The following is a 20,382-nucleotide window of genomic DNA, read 5'->3' as shown; positions in this document are numbered from 1 at the left end:
TAGGACCAGAATATTTGTGGTGCAATTTCTCCTGAGTACGCCGATACCCCATATGTTGGGGAAAACCACTGTTTGGGCACACAGCAGGGCTTGGAAGGGAAGGAGCACAGTTTGACTTTTTGAACGCAAAAATGGCTGGAACCGAGAGCTGATACCAGGTCAAGTTTGGAGAGCCCCTGATGTGCCTAAACAGTGGAAACCCCCAACAAGTGACCCCATTTTGGAAACCACACCCCTCAAGAATTTTATCCAGGGGTATAGTGAGCATTCTGAACCCACAGATACCACACAGAATTTGATAACATTAGGTTGTGATATTGAATGTTGTCATTAGCGTTGAGCACAAGTGCTCGCTACTCCAGTTTGCTTCCGCTGCACGGGTATGCACTAAATATTGCGGGTGCTTGAGTGACATGCTTAAGTTCCAATTCCGCATGTTTCGTGGCTGTTAGTCACCACAAAATAAACATGCGGGATCTGTGGTACTCCGTGCATGCCACGACCCGATGCAAACTTGAGTAGCGAGCACTTGTGCTCAAAAATTCTATAACTTTGCTCTAATAGACCAGACAGGGTAGTGGACATCTATGGAATACCTGATGTCAGCATTCTTCTTCAGGAATAGTTTTAAGAGCCAGATGTATGGATGCTGAGGAAGGAAGAGGCCAACGCACAATGCCAGGAGCTGCCAGCCCTGTGAAAACACATACAGGTCTATCATTTATGTACCATCAATCAAAAAGCTTCAAAAAGATATTTCTTAGGGTTTGGATAGATTTAATACCACTCAAAACATTTTAGTTTTTTAAGTCGATCATTAAGAGAAGAGATGATGGTGGTTATCTTTCCTTGCTACCCTTGGAACATGCATGGAGGAATTTGGAAAATAAACATGATGTAATATGTGCAAGCTCTTGCTGATAAAACAGTGATTTTATCAAAACTGCAGCCAGCAGCACCGTAAGTGACACATTGCTGGAATCAGGGTCTCTGTCTCTACATTCTGCTGTTCTCAGATTAGGCAGCAAAAACCTGGTAACAGATTTCCTTTAAGAAAATAGTGATGTACCATTCAGGTACACACTCTCTCTTCATGTGACCCACCTCAGGCACATTATATGGTCCATAACCACACCCACAGGTGAGGTATGGATTACATGGTCATGACCACACTGCAGGTCCTTTCAACACACCCAGCCATACACACACAGGCTTTACACTGGGCGTTCAGACACACCCCTGGGTGGGTTTGTAGGTGACTGGTCCCACTCATCTCACCAAGTCACCTGGAAGCTTCCCTAATACACAGCAACAAACCCTCAGCAATATATCTCTGCTGATCAATACATATTCCAGCTTCCATCACAGGGCACCCACCCCTGTGATACATATCGGCCATTTATAATCCTGCCACTCACCATTTTCCTATAATAACAAAGGGAATGTCTGCATGCATGTCCTGGGCAGCCCATACAGCGCCCCCTAGCTGCCACAGGGGTCACTGCATTACAATAGGTAGAATGTACCGTATATTACTATAGATAATATTACCTGGTTGGGCATATTCGCCAATATGTCTTGATTTATGCAAAAGTTTACCTGGTTAGATGTGTTTGTTGACATTCCCATAGAAAGTAAGTCCGCTAGGGCAGGGTCCCCTCCCCTCTGCACCAGTCTGTCATTGTAAATTTGTTTACTGTTAACGGTATCTATAACTTTGTATGTAACCCCCCTTCTCATGTACAGCACCATGGAATTAATGGCGCTATATAAATAAATAATAGTAATAACTATAATAATGTAATTATAATTTGCCCTTTGATCCTCTAGTTTTTTTCAGGTTTTTTTTTCTGAAATCCTACATAACATTTTATAAATAAAAATTATACATTTTTATAGTCTGTTGTCTTTACTTTATTTCATGATACTATTTTTTATTTCACTATTTTATTATTACCCTATATCAGAATCATCACTGGACCTCCTGTGTATACATGGAGGATAGACCATCAAAGTCATTTTAGATGCTTCTTTCCACGTTGCTTACCTGGATGGGGCTGGGCTGGTTCTGTGGCTGCCGGTGTCTCGTCTGTTTAATCAGCTGACAGTAGATCTCATTCTGAAGCTCGGGGTGGGTTAGACAGACTTGTAGGGCACTTTGAGCCAAGGAGACATGATAATCAATGGCGGGTGAATCGACAGCAGCATTGAGGAAGAGCTGGCAGGTCTGGAGACATGAAATGACATCAAAGGTCAGCTTACTAGGATAGATAGATAGATAGATAGATAGATAGACATCAGCTTAAAGAAGCACTCCTCCTCCTCCTCCTCATCAAAGTTTTTATCCTTTTAATATATTGTAGTCATCATATTATACAGCACTGTGTACTTACAATTGCTCAATTTGTCTTTCTACCCTGTAAATTCTTCTCTTTTCCCTGCTCTATGTAGAAACAGGAAGTCTCGTTTCCCTGCATTTATCAACCCCTCTTGTTATGAAATGAGTCACCGTAGGAGGCAAAAACAGAAATACTAGCAAAGTCCAGAAAACCAGAGAAGTTGGCAGCTATCGGATTGCAGACCCCTGAACCTATCCACAACAACTAGCAGTAGCCGTGGGGGGTTCCTACGGTGCCCTAGACCCCTCGATCACAGCCTGAGAACTAAATAGCCTAAAGACAGAAAGGGAAATCTAAACTGCCCCAGAGCAGACCCCAAAGCAATAGGCAGCCCCCAACATATAATGACGGTGAAGCAAGATGAAAAAACACTAACACAGATAGAAAGATAGGCTGAGCAAATGATGGGGCCCAAGCTAACTCAATAGGACAGGACAGAAAAGCTGCTGTCTGCAATCCGCCAAAACCCTATCAAAAATATGAGCCAACAGACTGATAGGGAAAAAGGCCCTGAAGACGCTAGGCTTCAAAAAGACTATATCAGTACTCAGGTATTTTCTGAAGACAGAGCAAAAAGACAAAAAGGAATTCAGCTCACCCCCAGCAGGGAATGGCCGAAATCAGAAAAACAAGGCAAAATAAAACCAAAACACAAATGCAAAAAGCAGAGCAGAAAACTTAGCTTTTGAGGAGCAGGAATCAGACTGGTCTCCTAGAATCCCTCAGAGAAATCACCAGCAAGGCAGAAGGGCGTCAGCTGCCTTATATCCAGTCAGCAATTCCCGTCACCCAGTCATCATCTATCTGCTCAGGTGCTTGGTAATCAGCCTCACTACCTTCCTTCACCAGAAGAGGGAGTTCCTCAGACCTCAATAGTGAAGGGGAAAATGAACTCACAACAGTACCTCCCCCCTGAGGAGGGGTCACCAAACCCTCATCCACGCCACCAGGGCGATCAGGGTGAGCCCGATGAAAGGCACGCACCAATCTTTTGTCATGAATATCAGAGGCAGAGACCCAGGAATTATCCTCCTGACCATAACCCTTCCACTTAACCAAATACTGGAGTCTCCGTCTAGCCAGACGGGAATCCAGTATCTTCTCTACCTCATATTCCATGTTACCTTCAACCAATACAGGGTCCGGAGGTGCCACCCCAGGAACTACTAGTTCAACAAACCTCTTCAGCAAGGACTTATGAAACACATTATGGATTTTAAATGTGACAGGAAGAGCCAACCGAAAAGAGACCGGATTAATAATCTCCAAAATCTTGTAAGGTCCAATAAATCTAGGCTTAAACTTAGGAGAAGCCACCTTCATAGCGATATTTTTTGATGATAACTAAACCATATCACCCACCGTAAACTGGGGACCAATGGTCCTATGTCGGTTGGAAAACCGCTGGGCCTTTTCCTGGGAGAGAGATAACTTATCCACCACTTGGTCCCAGATCTGGTGCATTCTCTCCACCACAGTGTCAACACCTGGGCAGGCAGAAGGCTCCACCTGCCCTGAAGAAAATCGAGGATGAAACCCAAAGTTACAAAAAAAGGTGACATCAAAGTGGCAGAACTAGCTCTATTATTTAAAGCTAATTCGGTCAAGGGCAAAAATGAAACCCAATCATCCTGATCAGCGGAAATAAAACATCTCAAATACGACTCCAAGGTCTGGTTTGTTCTCTCCGTCTGCCCATTGGTCTGAGGGTGAAAAGCAGAGGAGAAGGACAACTGAATTCCTAGCTTGGAACAGAAAGTCCTCCAAAATCTAGACACAAACTGAACTCTGTCAGATACAATGTTCTCAGGAATCCCGTGCAAGCGAACCACCTGTTGCAAAAACAGGGGCACCAACTCAGAGGAAGATGGCAACTTAGGGAGTGGTACAAGATGAACCATCTTAGAGAACCTATCACAAATCACCCAAATAACAGTCAATTATTCTCTGAGAGACAGGCATATCAGAGATGAAATCCATTGAAATATGGGTCCATGGCCTCCTGGGGACCAGCAAAGGCATCAACAACCCACTAGAGCGAGAACAAGGTTTAGACCGGGAGCAAGTCCCACAGGACTGCACAAAATTCCTGACATCAAGAGACAAGGCGGGCCACCAAAAAGACCGACTCACCAGATCTCTAGTACCAAAAATACCTGGATGACCAGCCAATGCAGAGCAATGAACTTCAGACATCACTCTCTTATTCCACTGGTCAGGAACATACAACTTTCCACTGGGACAACGCTCAGGTTTGTCCTCCTGGAACTCTTCCAGAGCACGTCTCAAATCGGGCGAGATGGCAGAAAGAACTACCCCTTCGCCTAAGATGGTAGCAGGCTTGGTCACCATAGGAGAATCAGCAAAGAAGCTCCTAGAGAGAGCGTCAGCCTTGACATTCTTAGTGCCAGGAAGAAAAGAAACCACAAAATCAAAACGTGTAAAAAACAAGGCCCACCTAGCCTGTCTAGGGTTCAAGCGTTTGGCCGACTCCAGGTATATCAAATTCTTGTGGTCAGTGAGGACCACAACTTGATGTCTAGCTCCCTCCAACCAATGTCTCCACTCCTCAAATGCCCACTTCATGGCCAACAGTTCCCGATTCCCCACATCATAGTTACGTTCAGATGGGGAGAACTTTCGGGAAAAGAAAGCACAGGGATTCATTTTAGATGTTACAGGATCTTTTTGGGACAAAACAGCTGTGACGTCTGCCTGCGGTCTGGGCTGCAGCCAGACAACACCCCGAGAAACACTGATACCCTTTACCCCTATACAGGGATCTGGATTTATAGCAGAGCCCAGGAGGTGCTGTCTGAATAGGAGCAATGACCAGAGCAGGATGGTCGCCAGAAAGGTGTCCCAACACAGGACACAAAGGCAATGATATCCGAGACTAAACCAGTCAGCCAGAAAAGGTATAAAAACGGTAGACAGCAGCAAAGACAGATACCAGGTCAAAGCCAGAGTCATAAACCAGGAGAGTCGCAGAGGTACAGAATCATTAGGCAGAAGCAGAGTCAGAATCCAGGCCGAAGTCAGTGTCATAAACCAGGAGAGTTGCAGAGGTACAGAATCGTTAGGCAGAAGCAGAGTCAGAATCCAGGCCGAAGTCAGTGTCATAAACCAGGAGAGTCGCAGAGGTACAGAATCGTTAGGCAGAAGAAGGGTCAGAAGTCCAGGCAAAAGTCAGAGTCAGTCAACAGTAATACACACAGTAACACGCAGGGGAACCAAGAATATATCCGGCGGCCTGCAAGAGCAGTCCCAAGGAATTTGAGGGATCAGGTCATCCCTCACAGGCCCGTGGGCTGATGATGTCATCCGGACCGCCCCCAGGACCAGGCTGGATGGTGATGCACCAGCCCCTTCATGACTGACCGAGGAGCGAAGCCTGCGTCCAGCGGACGCCTGCGCAGGAGCCTCATGACTATCGCCGCCATCACTCGGGGTTGAAGCACAGCGCCTCCCAGAGACCAAGGCCGGGACTGCAGGCCACGGGTCAGACGGTGATAGGACAGTCCGGCGCCTCCTATTGGTCGAGGCCGGGACAGCAGGCCCTGAGTCTGACGGTGATGTGATAGTCCGGCGCCTCCTACTGGCCTAGGCCGGGACAGCAGGCCCTGAGTCTGGCGGTGACGTGACAACAGCTCCTTCAAAAAGACTATATCAGTACTCAGGTATTTTCTGAAGACAGAGTAAAAAGACAAAAAGGAATTCAGCTCACCCCCAGCAGGGAATGGCCGAAATCAGAAAAACAAGGCAAAATAAAACCAAAACACAAATGCAAAAAGCAGAGCAGAAAACTTAGCTTTTGAGGAGCAGGAATCAGACTGGTCTCCTAGAGTCCCTCAGAGAAATCACCAGCAAGGCAGAAGGGCGTCGGCTGCCTTATATCCAGTCAGCAATTCCCTTCACCCAGTCATCATCTATCTGCTCAGGTGCTTGGTAATCAGCCTCACTACCTTCCTTCACCAGAAGAGGGAGTTCCTCAGACCTCAATGGTGAAGGGGAAAATGAACTCACAACACCCTCTTCAACTCCTGACCTAGCTGTTCCCTTCTCCTTCCTGCCAGGGACTTTTGCATTGACTCATGATTCATACAGGGAAAATTGACCTCCTGTTGTTACATAGAGCATAGATAGATTCAGCTAGTCAGTTTTTAATCACATGATGTCATAGACCTAATGGAAAAGAGAAAAATTAGCTGGGTAGAAAGGCAAAATGAGCAATAGTAAAATAAAATAAGACATTTTGTGATATATCTTATCAGAGAAATCTGCTTCTTTCTCCTCCAGGACTGATCTTTCATTTTCAAAATTCTCAACTGACAGGTAAAATGTGTCTTCAGTGAATACAGATGTTCCCATTACTGAGCAAGGAGATGACAGCTGGTGCTCAGAAAGTTCCATGGAGATCTGTAACTGGAGGACTATGTGAGGTGTATTTTATTGTATGGAGCACTATGTGGGGCCATTATACTGTATGAAGGACTATGTGAGGTCATTATACTGTATAGAGGACTATGTGAGGCCATAATACTGTATGGAGGACTATGTGGGGCCTATTATACTGTATGGAGCACTATGTGGGGCCATTATACTGTATGGAGCACTATATGGGGTCCATTATACCATATGAAGCACTATGTGAGGCCATTACACTGTATGGAACACTATGTGGGGCCTATTATACTGTATATAGCGAACACTACATGGGGTCTTTTATACTGTATGGAGTGAACACTATGTGGAGGTCATTATACTGTATGGAACATTATGTTGTGTACATTATACTGTATGGAGCACTATGTGAGGCCATTATACTGTATAAAGGACTATGTGGGGTCATTATTAGGTATGCAGGACTATGTGAGGTCATTATACTGTATGGAGGACTATGTAGGGCCTATTATACTGTATGGAGCACTATGTGGGACCATTATACCGTATGGATCACTATATGAGTCCATTATTCTGTATGGAGCACTGTGTGAGACCATTACACAGCTTGAGAACTAAGTGAGGACATTACACTGTATGAAGCACTATGTGGGGCTATTATATTGTAAGGATCACTATGTGGGGTCCTTTATACTGTATGGAGGACTATGTGAGGCCTATTATACTGTATGGAGGACTATGTAGAGTCCATTATATCGTATAGAGCACTATGTGAGGCCATTACACTGTTTGGAGCACTATTGTGGGGCTATAATACTGTATGGAGGACAGTCTGGGGCCATTATACTGTTTGGAGCACTATATGGGGTCCATAATACCGTATAGAGCACTATGTGAGGCCATTATACTGTCAATAGGGTCATCATAATATTGTGCATGTGGAAGGTACTGTGTACGAGTTGTGGGGGTATCCTACTGTGTTTGAGGGCACTTTTGTTTGCATTATATTTTATTATTATTATCTGTATTATTCAAGGTTTTTTTTTATCCTTTGTTATTACATATTTAAATTAGGCCATTGAGCCATATGCTATTTACTGCTCTTACAAAACATACTATATTCCAAAATTGTAATCCAAGATCTATAAATTAAAACGTATTTTGTTTGTGGGACAACCCCTTTAAGTTGTCTCCATATAAAAAAGTTCATTATTATATTTTACCATAAGGAAACACATCCTCAATTGTAGACATTTTTTTAACAAATATCAGGATTGGCCCGTGACTTTGTTTAACCTTTTAATTTTGGCCTGCCGTGTATTTGAGTTTGACATCGATGTCTGGGGAAATTATGATGAACTTTCGCCGTGGACTTTCTAGTTGTATATAAAATCATATGACTCTACCTCCCTCTTGTGGCCACCTCTACAAACTGCAATTTAAAACTGCATGAATTTAGTATTTAGTCACCAAATGAGTTTTCTATCAGTAGTAAATTATAAGCAAAAACAGGAGTGAAAAAAAAAGTATAATGAAAAGATATGCACCTCTACTGGTTTGAGCTTAAAAACACCAATGCGAAATATTGAGCAGAATTTGCCTTGAGGTCAAGGTGGAGCATACAATGTACTTCCATAGAGGCTATGTTTGACGTGAGGTTTTTAATGTGGACATGAGCATTTTAAGTGGATGATACTTCAAAAAATTATCATATTCAGGGAGCTTTTAAAGGAGTTTTTCTTTTCCTCAAAATTATTCGGATGAAGTTTTGGAAAGTTTTTATTCTGAACCTTTTTTCTTTCGCAGCCGTTTGACTGGTCAGTGCTGAGTTTGAAGAAGACACCTACCTACAGGATACAATTCAAAGGCGTGAGATCCATCTTTTTTTTTTTTCCACCAGGCATTTTTCAAAACCTCTTTCGAAAAAAAAAAAAGTAAAACCTTACAAAACTCTTCATACAGCAAAGTTATTTTTCTATGGAAATGAATACGAAGGATTTTCCAAAGATTGTTTAAGCATTTTGAAGAGGATCCCCTCCAAAAAAAAACAAAAAAAAAACAATTTCTCAATGTATTCTGTGTGATCACAGCCTTAGGCTTCATATCTTGGGAGGTGGGAGGAATAATGTGAACATCCCCGGTGATCTAATGCAATGTAGGGATTACAATCTAGTGTCCAGTGCGAGTTTTATTGTGTCTCTATGTTGCATTGATGTCTCCTGTCTCCCAGTGAATTTCTATCTTTGCACACTAATTTTTTTTATCCGCACAGGTCCAAAAGTCTACCATAAATAGCTCATGGGAAAATATCACGTCCGTAAGATATAGTGTAATAGCAACAATGCTAAAAATAACATGCGCAATATCGGACCAAATTCATCAGTAATAGCAGGGCAAATTGTCAAAAGAACATGGCAAAAACAAAACAAAAAAAAGATCAAATATCCTGAGCAGTAATAAAAATACTAAACTTTATTCAAAAGATCAGATAAAAGGAAAGGGGGAAGGAATAATGAATACACACATGCAAACAATGGGCGCACGCCAAACACAGGTGCTAGTCAAAAAACTGATTGTATCTAGCTGGGAACACTGCAACAGATAATTGCACAATCCCATATGGCCTGTATAGTGGTATATAAATCACATAATCAAAGTATAATGATAAGTACCAGTGCATATTCCTAAATAGGAGATATACTGTATATATATATATATATATATATATATGATTAACTCAAGTCATATGTCAGGGGGGCTGTGAAATTCTTGGCTGGACGTGCATCCACCCCGGCGCGTGTTTCAGTGGAGCCTTCGTCAGGGGGTTTCCTTTTACCTGATCTTTTGAGTAAAGTTTTGTGTTTTTACCACTACTCAGAATATTTGATCGTCTTTTTATCTTCTATTTTTGCCAGGTCCAAAAGTCTGTGCATAATGTATCTTTATAGAGGTCAGATATTTTTTTTAATCTACATTCTGTCCATAAATTGACAGTAAAACAATAACATTCTGCAACCACCATTAGAAGGAGCACACAAGCTTGCTGTATACTTTATATAAAAGGGTTGTCCAGGGTTTAAAGGTTACGTGCATCTTCTCGCCATTTGTTTATTGTTCATTTGCTTACTAAATGCTGAACGTAAGCAACTTTGTAAATAGTTTTCATTGAAAATGTTATAACATTGGCTGCAAAGTGTATGTAAGTCCATCAACACTTTGAAAAAATGTTACAAATCTGTCAGAGCCTCTTGAGGGCGCTCTCCACTCTTCTTTCAGTGTTAGAGACAGCAGCAGGTGTTGGAGAAGATTATACACAGCTCTTCACAGCAGAAACAGGAGGAAATGTCTCAAAGAGGGCAAAGAAAAGAAAAAAGTACATGAAGAGAAAATTGCAGGATAGAAGCTGATATTAAATATTAGAGGCTGAAAATCTCAGCACCGTGGATACACTCGGATCTCACATCCAGCCGGTATTACAGGGAGGGACACTCCCACAAGAGAAAAATCTTAAACTTGGAACAGACTGCAAACTGCATATCAAGGGGGTCAGAAAATGAAAGAAAGAATGAAGATTGCTGATTGAAACTTTGTGCAATTTCATTCATTGAAACTTTGTGCGATTCAGCTGCCCCATGTCAACAGAGTAGCTCTTCTTCTTCCAGGCTGCTATGTTGATGCAATATGATCGACACCTGGCTCCCTGCAGTTAGGCAGCTGGGAGACAGTTGTCAATCAGTATAATGTCAGCAGTCACGCCGTGTCCACACAGCAGAGTGAAAAAGAAGCCACTGTTCTTTCAAAGTGACATCAGCAGAAACTACTAAAGCACTGGCAGGAGCAGCCAGTGACCACTCTATGCCTGCAGAGATCGGTGCTGGGCACAATAGACATGTAGGTAGCAATTACCTGCCTATTATTGAGCTACAGAGCTGTACTGAAGCAGTATTCACATGAGCCATTATTTAAGATGACCTGTCACTTACCATAAATATGCAATTTTTTTTAATCTGATGTAAATGCCGCTGTTCGCCTGAATCCGGCATTGTTTTTCTTTTATTCCCGCGCCCCTCCGTTCCTGAGATATGGCGCCTTCTTTTCCATAAGCAAATCTAGTCTTGTTAGTCAAGCGGGTGTGGTCTTCAAGAAAACACCCACAGAGAAGAGCTTGGGCCCACGCCCCCTTGTAAATAAACTAGATTTTTATACAGGAAAGAGAAGGTCATATCTCAGGAATGGAGAGGCGCAGAAACAAAAGAAAAAAAGATGCCAGATTCAGGAGATCACCAGGGAAAAATTTAAAAAATAGATAAAAAAGATATTTGGGTCGTCCTCACACCCAGGGCTGTGGGGTACTCGGTACCGGGCAGGTATCTCACAGGGATGTGTCACAGCAGCGGTGACCCGGTCCGTGGCCCTGGGCGCCCATTGTAAATGTTCAGTGTGAATGTGTAAGTCGTGACGCCACCTGTGGTGTTCGGCAATGTAGATGTTAAGCCGACGCTGCAGATAGATCCTCTGGGACTGATGGTGTGGTGCAGCAGTGATGGTATAGCCCTCCACAGGCAGGGCTTCAGTCCCAGGGCAGAGTGGATGTAGCAACACTTAGATGGTGTAGTGTCGGGCGCAAGGGATGTAGCAGTGCTGGGCAGGTTGACGCAGGAATAAGTGGAGGACACCAGGGCATGTAGTTCCAAAGCTTTACTCACAGTCTGTGGTGGCTCAAGAGCCCGCATCGGTGCCGTGTCCTCCGGGTCAGGAGCCCAGCCAACCTTCCGGCAAGATGAAGCACACCTTTCCAACACTCCGCCAACATATGTGCCTTTTCTGAACGTCTCCTCTTATAGCGCCTTTAAGTGAAGTACTCCTAGTACTGAGTTACACTGGAGTTACTCCTGTCCGATGTTCCTTTGAACTCTACTTGTACGGCAGACAGCTGTAGCCTGCTTCGGGGACTCTCTGCTTCCAAGTCCCGGCTCTCTAACTCGTTGCTGTTGTGCCCCCAAGTCTTAAAGCGATGACAAACTTCTATTCCTCCGGTGTCTGTTGCGGGACCATAAGTATCCAAATACCTCGGGGTCCGGACCCCGGCCTTGCACCTAGAACTTGAGTGGGGCTCTCCTCTAACCTTCAATCCTCTGTTCTCTTCCTCTTCTCACGTTCCGTACTAATCCTTTCCTTCTTATGGAGAGTCAGGCTTTCTTGCAGTGTTCCTTTCCTGTGCCAGCGGACCCAGATCACTGAGGTCGGCTGCAGCACTTTCCCTCCTTCATCCCTCTCAGGGGATCTCCTTACACAGGTCCGACCTCGTCAGACTCCTGAGACTAACTCCCCCTATCCTATCCTCTTCCCGCTCTTTTAGTGCAAACTAAACTCCACCCGCCTCCCAGCACGCTTCGTGTTCCAAGCAGGGAGCCACCAAAGGTGCTTTGCTACACTACTGTGTTGTGTGGGATGCAGGTGTTGGAGCGTGGTCAGGGGTCTCCACCTTACCTGGATGGTGGGGTACCACACCTCCCGAGGAGGTGCAGTACCTCTGTGGCGACTGAACCCTCAGGGGCGCCACATATTTATGACTGGTCCTATTGAAAGTAAAAAAGCATAATTTCACAACAGTCAGCAGGAGATTATTTAGCCAATGCTAGTTACAATTTTGCATTTTAATTTCAATGTTTTCTTTTTTTAAATTCCCTACAGAAATAAGAAAATGTATTATAAAAGTCCGCCAAGGTCAGAGGAGTAGATCATGTTCCTGTCGTAATAAATAATCTTGGAAGTCATAATTTTCAGATATTATAGAGGGGGGTGGAGTGTACCCTGCTCATTATCCGGATTCCAAACACTGTGGGTCAATGAGAAGCGAATCCACTTAGCCTGTCCGTGTGTCAGTCTCCGCCAGGCACAGATTACAGAATGAGGTGCAGGTATTTCTTATCCCGATCTCTGCCTCGACCTCCCAGCACGCTGTGTTCTCCTTCGCATCGTATACAGGACTTATTCCTTCACATAGGCGGCTGATTTGCTGCAGCTGGATATTCCTGTGTTTGCTTTGCAGCATATTCCACTGTAGGTGTGTAGAGACGATGACATAAGTGTCTGCTGCTCTCATATTACCCGCAAGTCCCACGCCTAAAGTGAAGGCCTGGATGGAGCGGTCCAGTGTGAAATATTAGCTAAAACATTTCGGAAACTGTCCAAAAACAACAGGATGATATTTAAAAAAAAAAAAACAATTACCATATTTTCCCTAAGTATAAAATATTTATAAGAACATCGCAAGATACTCAGTACTCCCGAATGAATAGCGAATATTTTCTTGCAACGTTTTACAGTGACGTTTGACATGGGCCTTTATCAAACACGGATTGAGGTTATGATTCAGAAGCATCGCTTCGAAACGCTTCAACCTTGTCTTTGAATCTCTCGTGGGACTGTCTCCTTGATGTGATACATTATCCATGTCAAGTGTGAACTTTGCCATAATACTATGTTCTAAAGGATGAAATAAAGCCTGCGATTTTAACAGAGGTGCTGGATCCAATTCTTTTTTTATATGGATCAAACGCGGATTGCTGTTAGAATATAGAGTCCTGAGCCTTTAGAAAAGCGTTACGATGTCTGCTGTCTCTCTCCTTCCTGTGCTGTGTTCTCTCTCCCATTTGAGCTGTCTCCCCCCTGTGCTCTGTCTCTGTCACCCCTGTGCGCTTTCTCTCTCCCCCATTTGCTGTCTTCTCCTCTCATGTCATCTCGTGTGTGTGTAGTGCATATGGCGTATACAGTGAGTGTGGTGCATACCGCGAATACAGTGTGTGTGTGGTGCGTACGGCGTATACAGTGTGTGTGTGGTGCGATGGTGTTCCGCTGGTGGTACCAGCAGTTTCCATATTGAGACCCATCTGCCGCTTGGAATTCTGGGATCCGGACACATCTGGATGGAACAGGATATGAACACGTTACAAGGTAAGTATATATTAGATAGCACTATATGGGGCCCTTTATACTGTATGGAGAACTATGTGGGGCCTATTACACTGTATAGAGCACTATGTGGGGCTATTATACTGTATGGAGAACTATGTGGGGCTATTATACTGTATAGAGCACCATGTGGGGCTTTTTATACTGTATAGAGCAATATATGTGGCTCATTATACTGTATGGGCACTATGTGGGGCTATTATACTGTATGGAGCACTATGTGGGGCTATTATACTGTATGGAGCACTATGTGGGGCCCTTTATTCTGTATGGAGCACTATGTGGGGTCTATTATACTGTATGGAGCAATATATGTGGCTCATTACACTGTATGGAGCACTATGTAGGGCTCATGAAGCACTATGTGGGGCCCTTTATACTGTATGGAGCACTATGTGGGGCCCTTTATACTGTGTGGAGCACTATGTGGGGCCTATTATACAGTATGGAGCACTACGTGATCTAGCCAGGCACTGATCTCGGTGCTTTGGTACTGAGCATTACACTGTATGGAGCATTATGTCGGGCTATTATACTGTATTGAGCACTATGTGGGGCCCTTTATACTGTATGGAGCACTATGTGGGGCCCTTTATACTGTATGAAGCACTATGTGGGGCCCTTTATACTGTATGGAGCACTATGTGGGGCCCTTTATATTATATGAAGCGCTATGTGGGGCCCTTTATACTGTATGGAGCACTATGTGGGGCCCTTTATACTGTATGGAGCACTATGTGGGGCCCTTTATATTATATGAAGCGCTATGTGGGGCCCTTTATACTGTATGGAGCACTATGTGGGGCCCTTTATACTGTATGGAGCACTATGTGGGGCCCTTTATATTATATGGAGTGCTATGTGGGGCCCTTTATACTGTATGGAGCACTATGTGGGGCCCTTTATACTGTATGGAGCACTATGTGGGGCCCTTTATATTATATGAAGCGCTATGTGGGGCCCTTTATACTGTATGGAGCACTATGTGGGGCCCTTTATACTGTATGGAGCACTATGTGGGGCCCTTTATATTATATGGAGTGCTATGTGGGGCCCTTTATACTGTATGGAGCACTATGTGGGGCCCTTTATATTGTATGGAGCACTATGTGGGGCCCTTTATATTATATGAAGCGCTATGTGGGGCCCTTTATACTGTGTTGAGCACTATGTGGGGCCCTTTATACTGTTTGGAGCATTATGTAGGGCCTATTATAATGTATGGCGCACTATGTGATCTAGCCACAACAAACACACAAAGTTCAAGTGTCTGTCCTTGATTGGATTCAAACCCAGGACCCGATGCTTCACAGCAACAGCGCCAACAAAATGGCAGGTTCATAAAGTAATGGGACATGGGCAAATTATGTACTTGCTGTTAACATTACATGATGCGCACATTTACTTTTCTTTTTTTACCTTAAATAATTTGATGGCTTCTGTCTGTAGTGCCTCTGAGGGTAAGGTAGTAAGTGGTGACGTTATGGCTTCCTTGCTGTGGCACAGAGCGGGATGTCTCCATACTTGTGTGCCTAAACAGGGCAATAAAATTAGTAACTATATAACATATGTTCAGCATCAAAGGCAAATTACAGCATCCCCCGATCCCAGCAATCAGCTGTGTGGAAATCTGACACTTGGTGTAACATTTCCCTACAGCACCACCACAGGAGGAATGAAGCATTACACAAGACTCATTTATATCAATCGTTTGTCTGTATGATGCAGGACGGCACAGGTCCTCCGGGATAGGAGACGCCTTGTAACATTCTTCACAGTGGATAAGAAATGAGTATCCTGAAGAGGGGACCCCTGTATTAACTCATGATTCCCAAATAGGGTGTACGAAAATGGGATGTCAAACATATACAACATCTTTAAGGAACAGGGTGATATTTTTCTGATACTGAAGGTCATTATTCTGGTCTCGGAAAATATGGAGCTCTACAGAGCTAGTGTTGGACACTCTCTACTGCAGTCATGGCTTTTCAGCTGGAGAAGGGTGTCCCTGGAGATACGGGGATCCTGGACAATTGTTCAATTTAACCCCCCAACATCAGTCCTAGAGATCTAATGTAGTCAGATCTGATGGCCGGGCTGGTCGGTAAACAATTGACCAATCTTATGGATTCCTAGTAAGCATGGAGCTTGTCTCGACTGTACCTCTGCACCTTCACTGCCTCCATACACTGCCACACGTATAGATTGGACACATATGCGATATTCTTCCTGAGAAGCAGCACTTACATGATTCTCCATCCAAGCTCAATAGTTTGCACACCAGCTGCTCAAACTCTGTGCCCACACTTGCTCCTGTCACTCCTGCTGCCATGGTTAAATGGTAGTGCCATGTATCCTAGAAAACAACCGAAATATTCATTGTTCGTGTCTTGTTATTCTAAATCCTGTGCGACTATCAGAGGCAAAAATGCACAGAATAAATGTCCCTGCTAGTGATATATTCTAGTAGTGATATCAGAGAATATCAAAGTGGCCACCGCAGTCATCAACTCTGTTCAGCAAACATATTCTGACTAGGACTATTACCATGGAGGCAAAAAATGCGTCAGCTGTGCAAATTCTGATGTAAGGGATGTAGAGCAGTCCAAGGATGTAGGGCAGCCTATACCATCCAAAGCAAAATTTACTGTCCAAGATGCCTAGATGTATAGATGACAACTTGCTACTGTTGTTTATACACTACTGGTAGTCAAATTCCCTGCTTTCACCCCCATAAATTCCATTAGTGAGGCATATCCGCACTACATCTCTGAGAGTGATGCATACTTTCTCATGCTTGGAACCAATGAGAAGGTATGTGGGATCCTGTTCTTTGGGGTGGATGACGATGGTAAAATGTGTCGATAAGAGGCTCCGTCCACTGGTCTCATAGTCCTCATCAGAGTCACAGGATCGATCTACCTCCTCTACTTTTGCTTCCCAGAGTTTGACTTGTCCCAGTGGAAACTACACACACAAAAAAAAGAAAAAAATATCATCAATTATTTAACCATAGGCCAAAGCATGCGTAGTGCCATGTGCGTATTGTGGAACATTATTATTATTATTATTATTATTATTATTATTATGCATTTATATAGCGCCATTTATTCCATGGCGCTTTACATGTGAAAAGGGGAAATATAGACAAGTGTAATATATACAAGAATAATAAACAAGTGTAAGACAAGGGACACACAAGTACATAAGGAGAGGGGACCCTGCCCGCGAGGGCTCACAGTCTACAGGGATGGGTGAGGATACAGTAGGAGAGGGTAGAGCAGGTTGTGCGGTGGTTCAGTAGACCGAGGATTATTGCAGGCTGTAGGCTTGTCGGAACAGGTGGGTCTTCAGGTTCTTCTTGAAGGTTTCCGTTGATGGTGAGAGTCTGATGTGTTGAGGCAGGGAGTTCCAGAGTATGGGGGAAGCACAGGAGAAGTCTTGTATGCAGTTGTGGGAAGAAGAGATAAGGGGGGAGTAGAGAAGGAGATCTTGGGATGATCGAAGGTTGCGTGCAGGTAGGTACCTAGAGACCATGTCACAGATGTATGGAGGAGACAGGTTGTGGATGGCTTTGTATGTCATGGTTAGGATTTTGAATTGGATCCTCTGGGCAATAAGAAGCCAGTGAAGGGCCTGGCATAGGGGGGAGGCTGAGGAATAGCGGGGAGACAGGTGGATTAGTCAGGCAGCAGAGTGTAGGATGGACAGGTGCGGTGCCAAAGTGCTAGAGGGGAGGCCAGAGAGTAGGAGGTTGCAGTAGTCGAGGCGGGAGATGATAAGAGCGTGCACTAGTGTTTTTGTGGTTTCGTGGTTGAGGAATGAGCGGATCCGGGAAATATTTTTGAGTTTGAGGCGGCAGGAGGAGGCGAGGGCTTGGATATGTGGTTTGAAAGAGAGCGCAGAGTCGAGGATCACCCCAAGGCACCGGGCATGCGGGACTGGGGAAAGAGAGCAGCCATTGACATTGATGGATAGGTCTGGTGGTGGGGTAGAGTGAGATGGGGGAAAGATGATGAATTCTGTTTTGTCCATGTTCAGTTTGAGAAAGTGAGCAGAGAAGAAAGCTGAGATAGCAGACAGACATTGTGGGATTTCAGTCAGTAAGGAGGCGAGGTCGGGTCCAGATAGGTAGATCTGCGTGTCGTCGGCATAGAGGTGATACTGCAAACTGTGGGATTCTATGAGCTGTCCCAAGCCGAAGGTATAGATGGGGAATAGTAGCGGTCCTAGGACAGAGCCTTGGGGAACACCGACAGACAGGGGGCTAGGTGAGGAGGTGGTGTGTGAGAGGGAGACAGTGAATGTTCGGTTCGTTAGGTATGATGAGATCCAGGATAGGGCCAAGTCTGTGATGCCAAGAGATGAGAGAATCTGTAGCAGGAGGGAATGGTCTACGGTGTCGAAGGCAGAGGACAGGTCCAGGAGAAGGAGGACAGAGTAGTGTCGCTTGCTCTTGGCGGTTAGTAAGTCGTTAGTGACTTTAGTTAGGGCAGTTTCAGTTGAGTGATGCGGTCGGAAGCCAGATTGTAACCGGTCAAAGAAGGAACGGGAGGAGAGGTGGGAGGACAGTTCAAGATATACATGCTGTTCCAGTAGTTTTGAGGCGTAAGGGAGAAGAGATATCGGGCGATAGTTAGACACAGAGGATGGGTCAAGGGACGGCTTTTTGAGGATGGGTGTGATTGAGGCATGTTTGAAGGATGAGGGAAAGACACCATTTGTAAGTGAAAGGTTGAAAAGGTGTGTTAGAGATGGGATGAGGACTGTGGCCAAGTTAGGGATGAGGTGGGACGGGATTGGGTCGAGGGCACAAGTGGTGAGGTGTGATCTTGACAGAAGGATGGAGAGCTGATCTTCTGTCATGGTGGAGAAGCTGGCTTTTGCAGAACAGGGCTGAGCGGTTAAGAGGGGCATTGGGGGCTGCGAGTCAAAGTTTTGTCTGATCGTGTCGATCTTCTGCTTAAAGAAGGAGGCAAAGTCTTCAGCAGAGATGAGAGGAGGGGGAGGAGGTGCTGTGGAACGGAATAGAGAATTGAAAGTGTTGAAGAGCTGTTTAGGGTTATGAGACACGGAGGATATGAGAGATGCGAAGTAAGTTTGTTTTGCGGCAGAGAGCGTGTTCTTAAAGCTGACACGGGACTGCTTGTATGCGTTGAAGTGCTCAGTAGAATGGGTTCTCTTTCATCTCTGCTCAGCGGCAATTGAAACCCGTCTCAGTTCTTTGGTCAGGCTGGTCAGCCAGGGCAGCCTGTTGATTGTTCGAGTTTTGCTCCGCGTGAGGGGGGCAGCCGAATCAAGTGTTGCTGTTATTGTGGTGTTATACAAAGTGGCAGCAGCATCTGTGTCATGAAGGGAAGCTATGTCTGTAAGAGGGAGAAGGAATTCAGAGAGTGATTGTAAATTGAGGTGTTTGAGATTCCTGCGAGGGTGAGCGAGTTTATGGAGTGGGGGTTGCTCAGTAGGAGAGGAGAGGAAAGAGAATGTCAGTAGGTTGTGGTCAGACAGGGGGAGGGGTGAGTTATTGAGATTAGTGAGGGAACAGAGACGGGTGAAGATAAGGTGCAGCGTGTGACCATCTTTGTGAGTGGCCGCAGAGGACGATTGAGTGAGGCCGAGGGAAGCCGTGAGCGATAGAAGTTTAGAGGCAGCCGGGGTGGAAGTGTCAATGGGGATGTTGAAGTCGCCCATGATGATGGTGGGGATGTCAGCAGAAAGGAAATGGAGTAGCCAGGTGGTGAAGTGGTCAAGAAAGGTGGAGATGGCTAGTTCTGGGGGGCGGTAGATGACAGCCAGTTGGAGGTTGGAGGGGGAATAGATGCGGACGGAGTGCACCTCGAATGAAGGAAGAGTAGCGGAGGGTGGCAGAGGAATTGGGGTAAAGGAGCAGGTATGAGACAGGAGCAAGCCAACTCCTCCACCACGTTTATTGCTGGGGCGAGGGGTGTGAAAGAGAAGGAATCCGCCATAGGAAAGCGCAGCTGGAGAGGCTGTGTCAGAGGGAGTGAGCCAGGTTTCAGTGATGGCGAGGAAGGAGAGTTTGTTGGTGATAAAGAGGTCATGGATAAATGATAGCTTGTTGCAGACAGAGCGTGCGTTCCATAGGGCTCCAGGTAAGGGGGTAGGGGGAGTGGGGGCTGGATGAATAGGTATGAGGTTATCATGGTTTGCGAAGACGTGTAGAGGATCGTGGCAGGGTGGTAGAAGTGAGTGTAGGGATGTGTTGAGGAGGGCCAGGATTTGGGGATACGTTGCCAGCAATAAGGAGTAGTAGACAGAGCATTAGAAGGTGGGAGCAGGATAGGACATGATGTGGCCGTGCGTGTCTGGAGAAAATGGATTGTATGGGGAGGAACAGTTGTGAGGAGGTTAGGTGGCTGGGGAGAATGGAGGGGGAGATGAATAGTTCTTTACTAGGAGGGGGGATTGCAGGAGTTAGGGAGAAATAGAGTAGTATGGGGGTGATAGTAAAAAGAAGGCGAAACATTGTTGTGATGTTATAGTCCATTACCTTGCAGTCAATTCCAGTCCAATTCTCAGGAACATTCTCAAAAGCGCTTCTGAGACTTGTCAAAAATGTTGATTAAAGCCGAGACCCCCCTAT

General features: G+C 45.0%; 1 protein-coding gene across 5 annotated transcripts in view; it reads right to left on the bottom strand.

Moving 5' to 3' along the window:
- Positions 1-20,382, bottom strand: part of PLEKHH2 (pleckstrin homology, MyTH4 and FERM domain containing H2) — a 204,762-nt gene that overhangs the window by 36,739 nt on the left and 147,641 nt on the right. For all 5 annotated transcript variants that reach the window (XM_073564212.1, XM_073564211.1, XM_073564210.1 and 2 more), the window contains 5 exons: positions 16,566-16,745; positions 16,026-16,134; positions 15,198-15,310; positions 2,048-2,227; positions 597-694 (listed from right to left, as the gene is read on the bottom strand). In XM_073564212.1, coding sequence (XP_073420313.1) covers positions 597-694; positions 2,048-2,227; positions 15,198-15,310; positions 16,026-16,134; positions 16,566-16,745 — 680 coding nt within the window. The remainder of the gene's footprint in view (positions 1-596; positions 695-2,047; positions 2,228-15,197; positions 15,311-16,025; positions 16,135-16,565; positions 16,746-20,382) is intronic.

The sequence above is a fragment of the Dendrobates tinctorius genome, unplaced genomic scaffold (genome assembly GCF_039654945.1).
Source record: "Dendrobates tinctorius isolate UK_male_01 unplaced genomic scaffold, ASM3965494v1 ptg000434l, whole genome shotgun sequence".
NCBI classification, from domain to species: Eukaryota; Metazoa; Chordata; class Amphibia; order Anura; family Dendrobatidae; genus Dendrobates; species Dendrobates tinctorius.
Note: the sequence above shows the minus strand (reverse complement) of the source record. Positions and strands in the feature narration are given on the sequence as shown.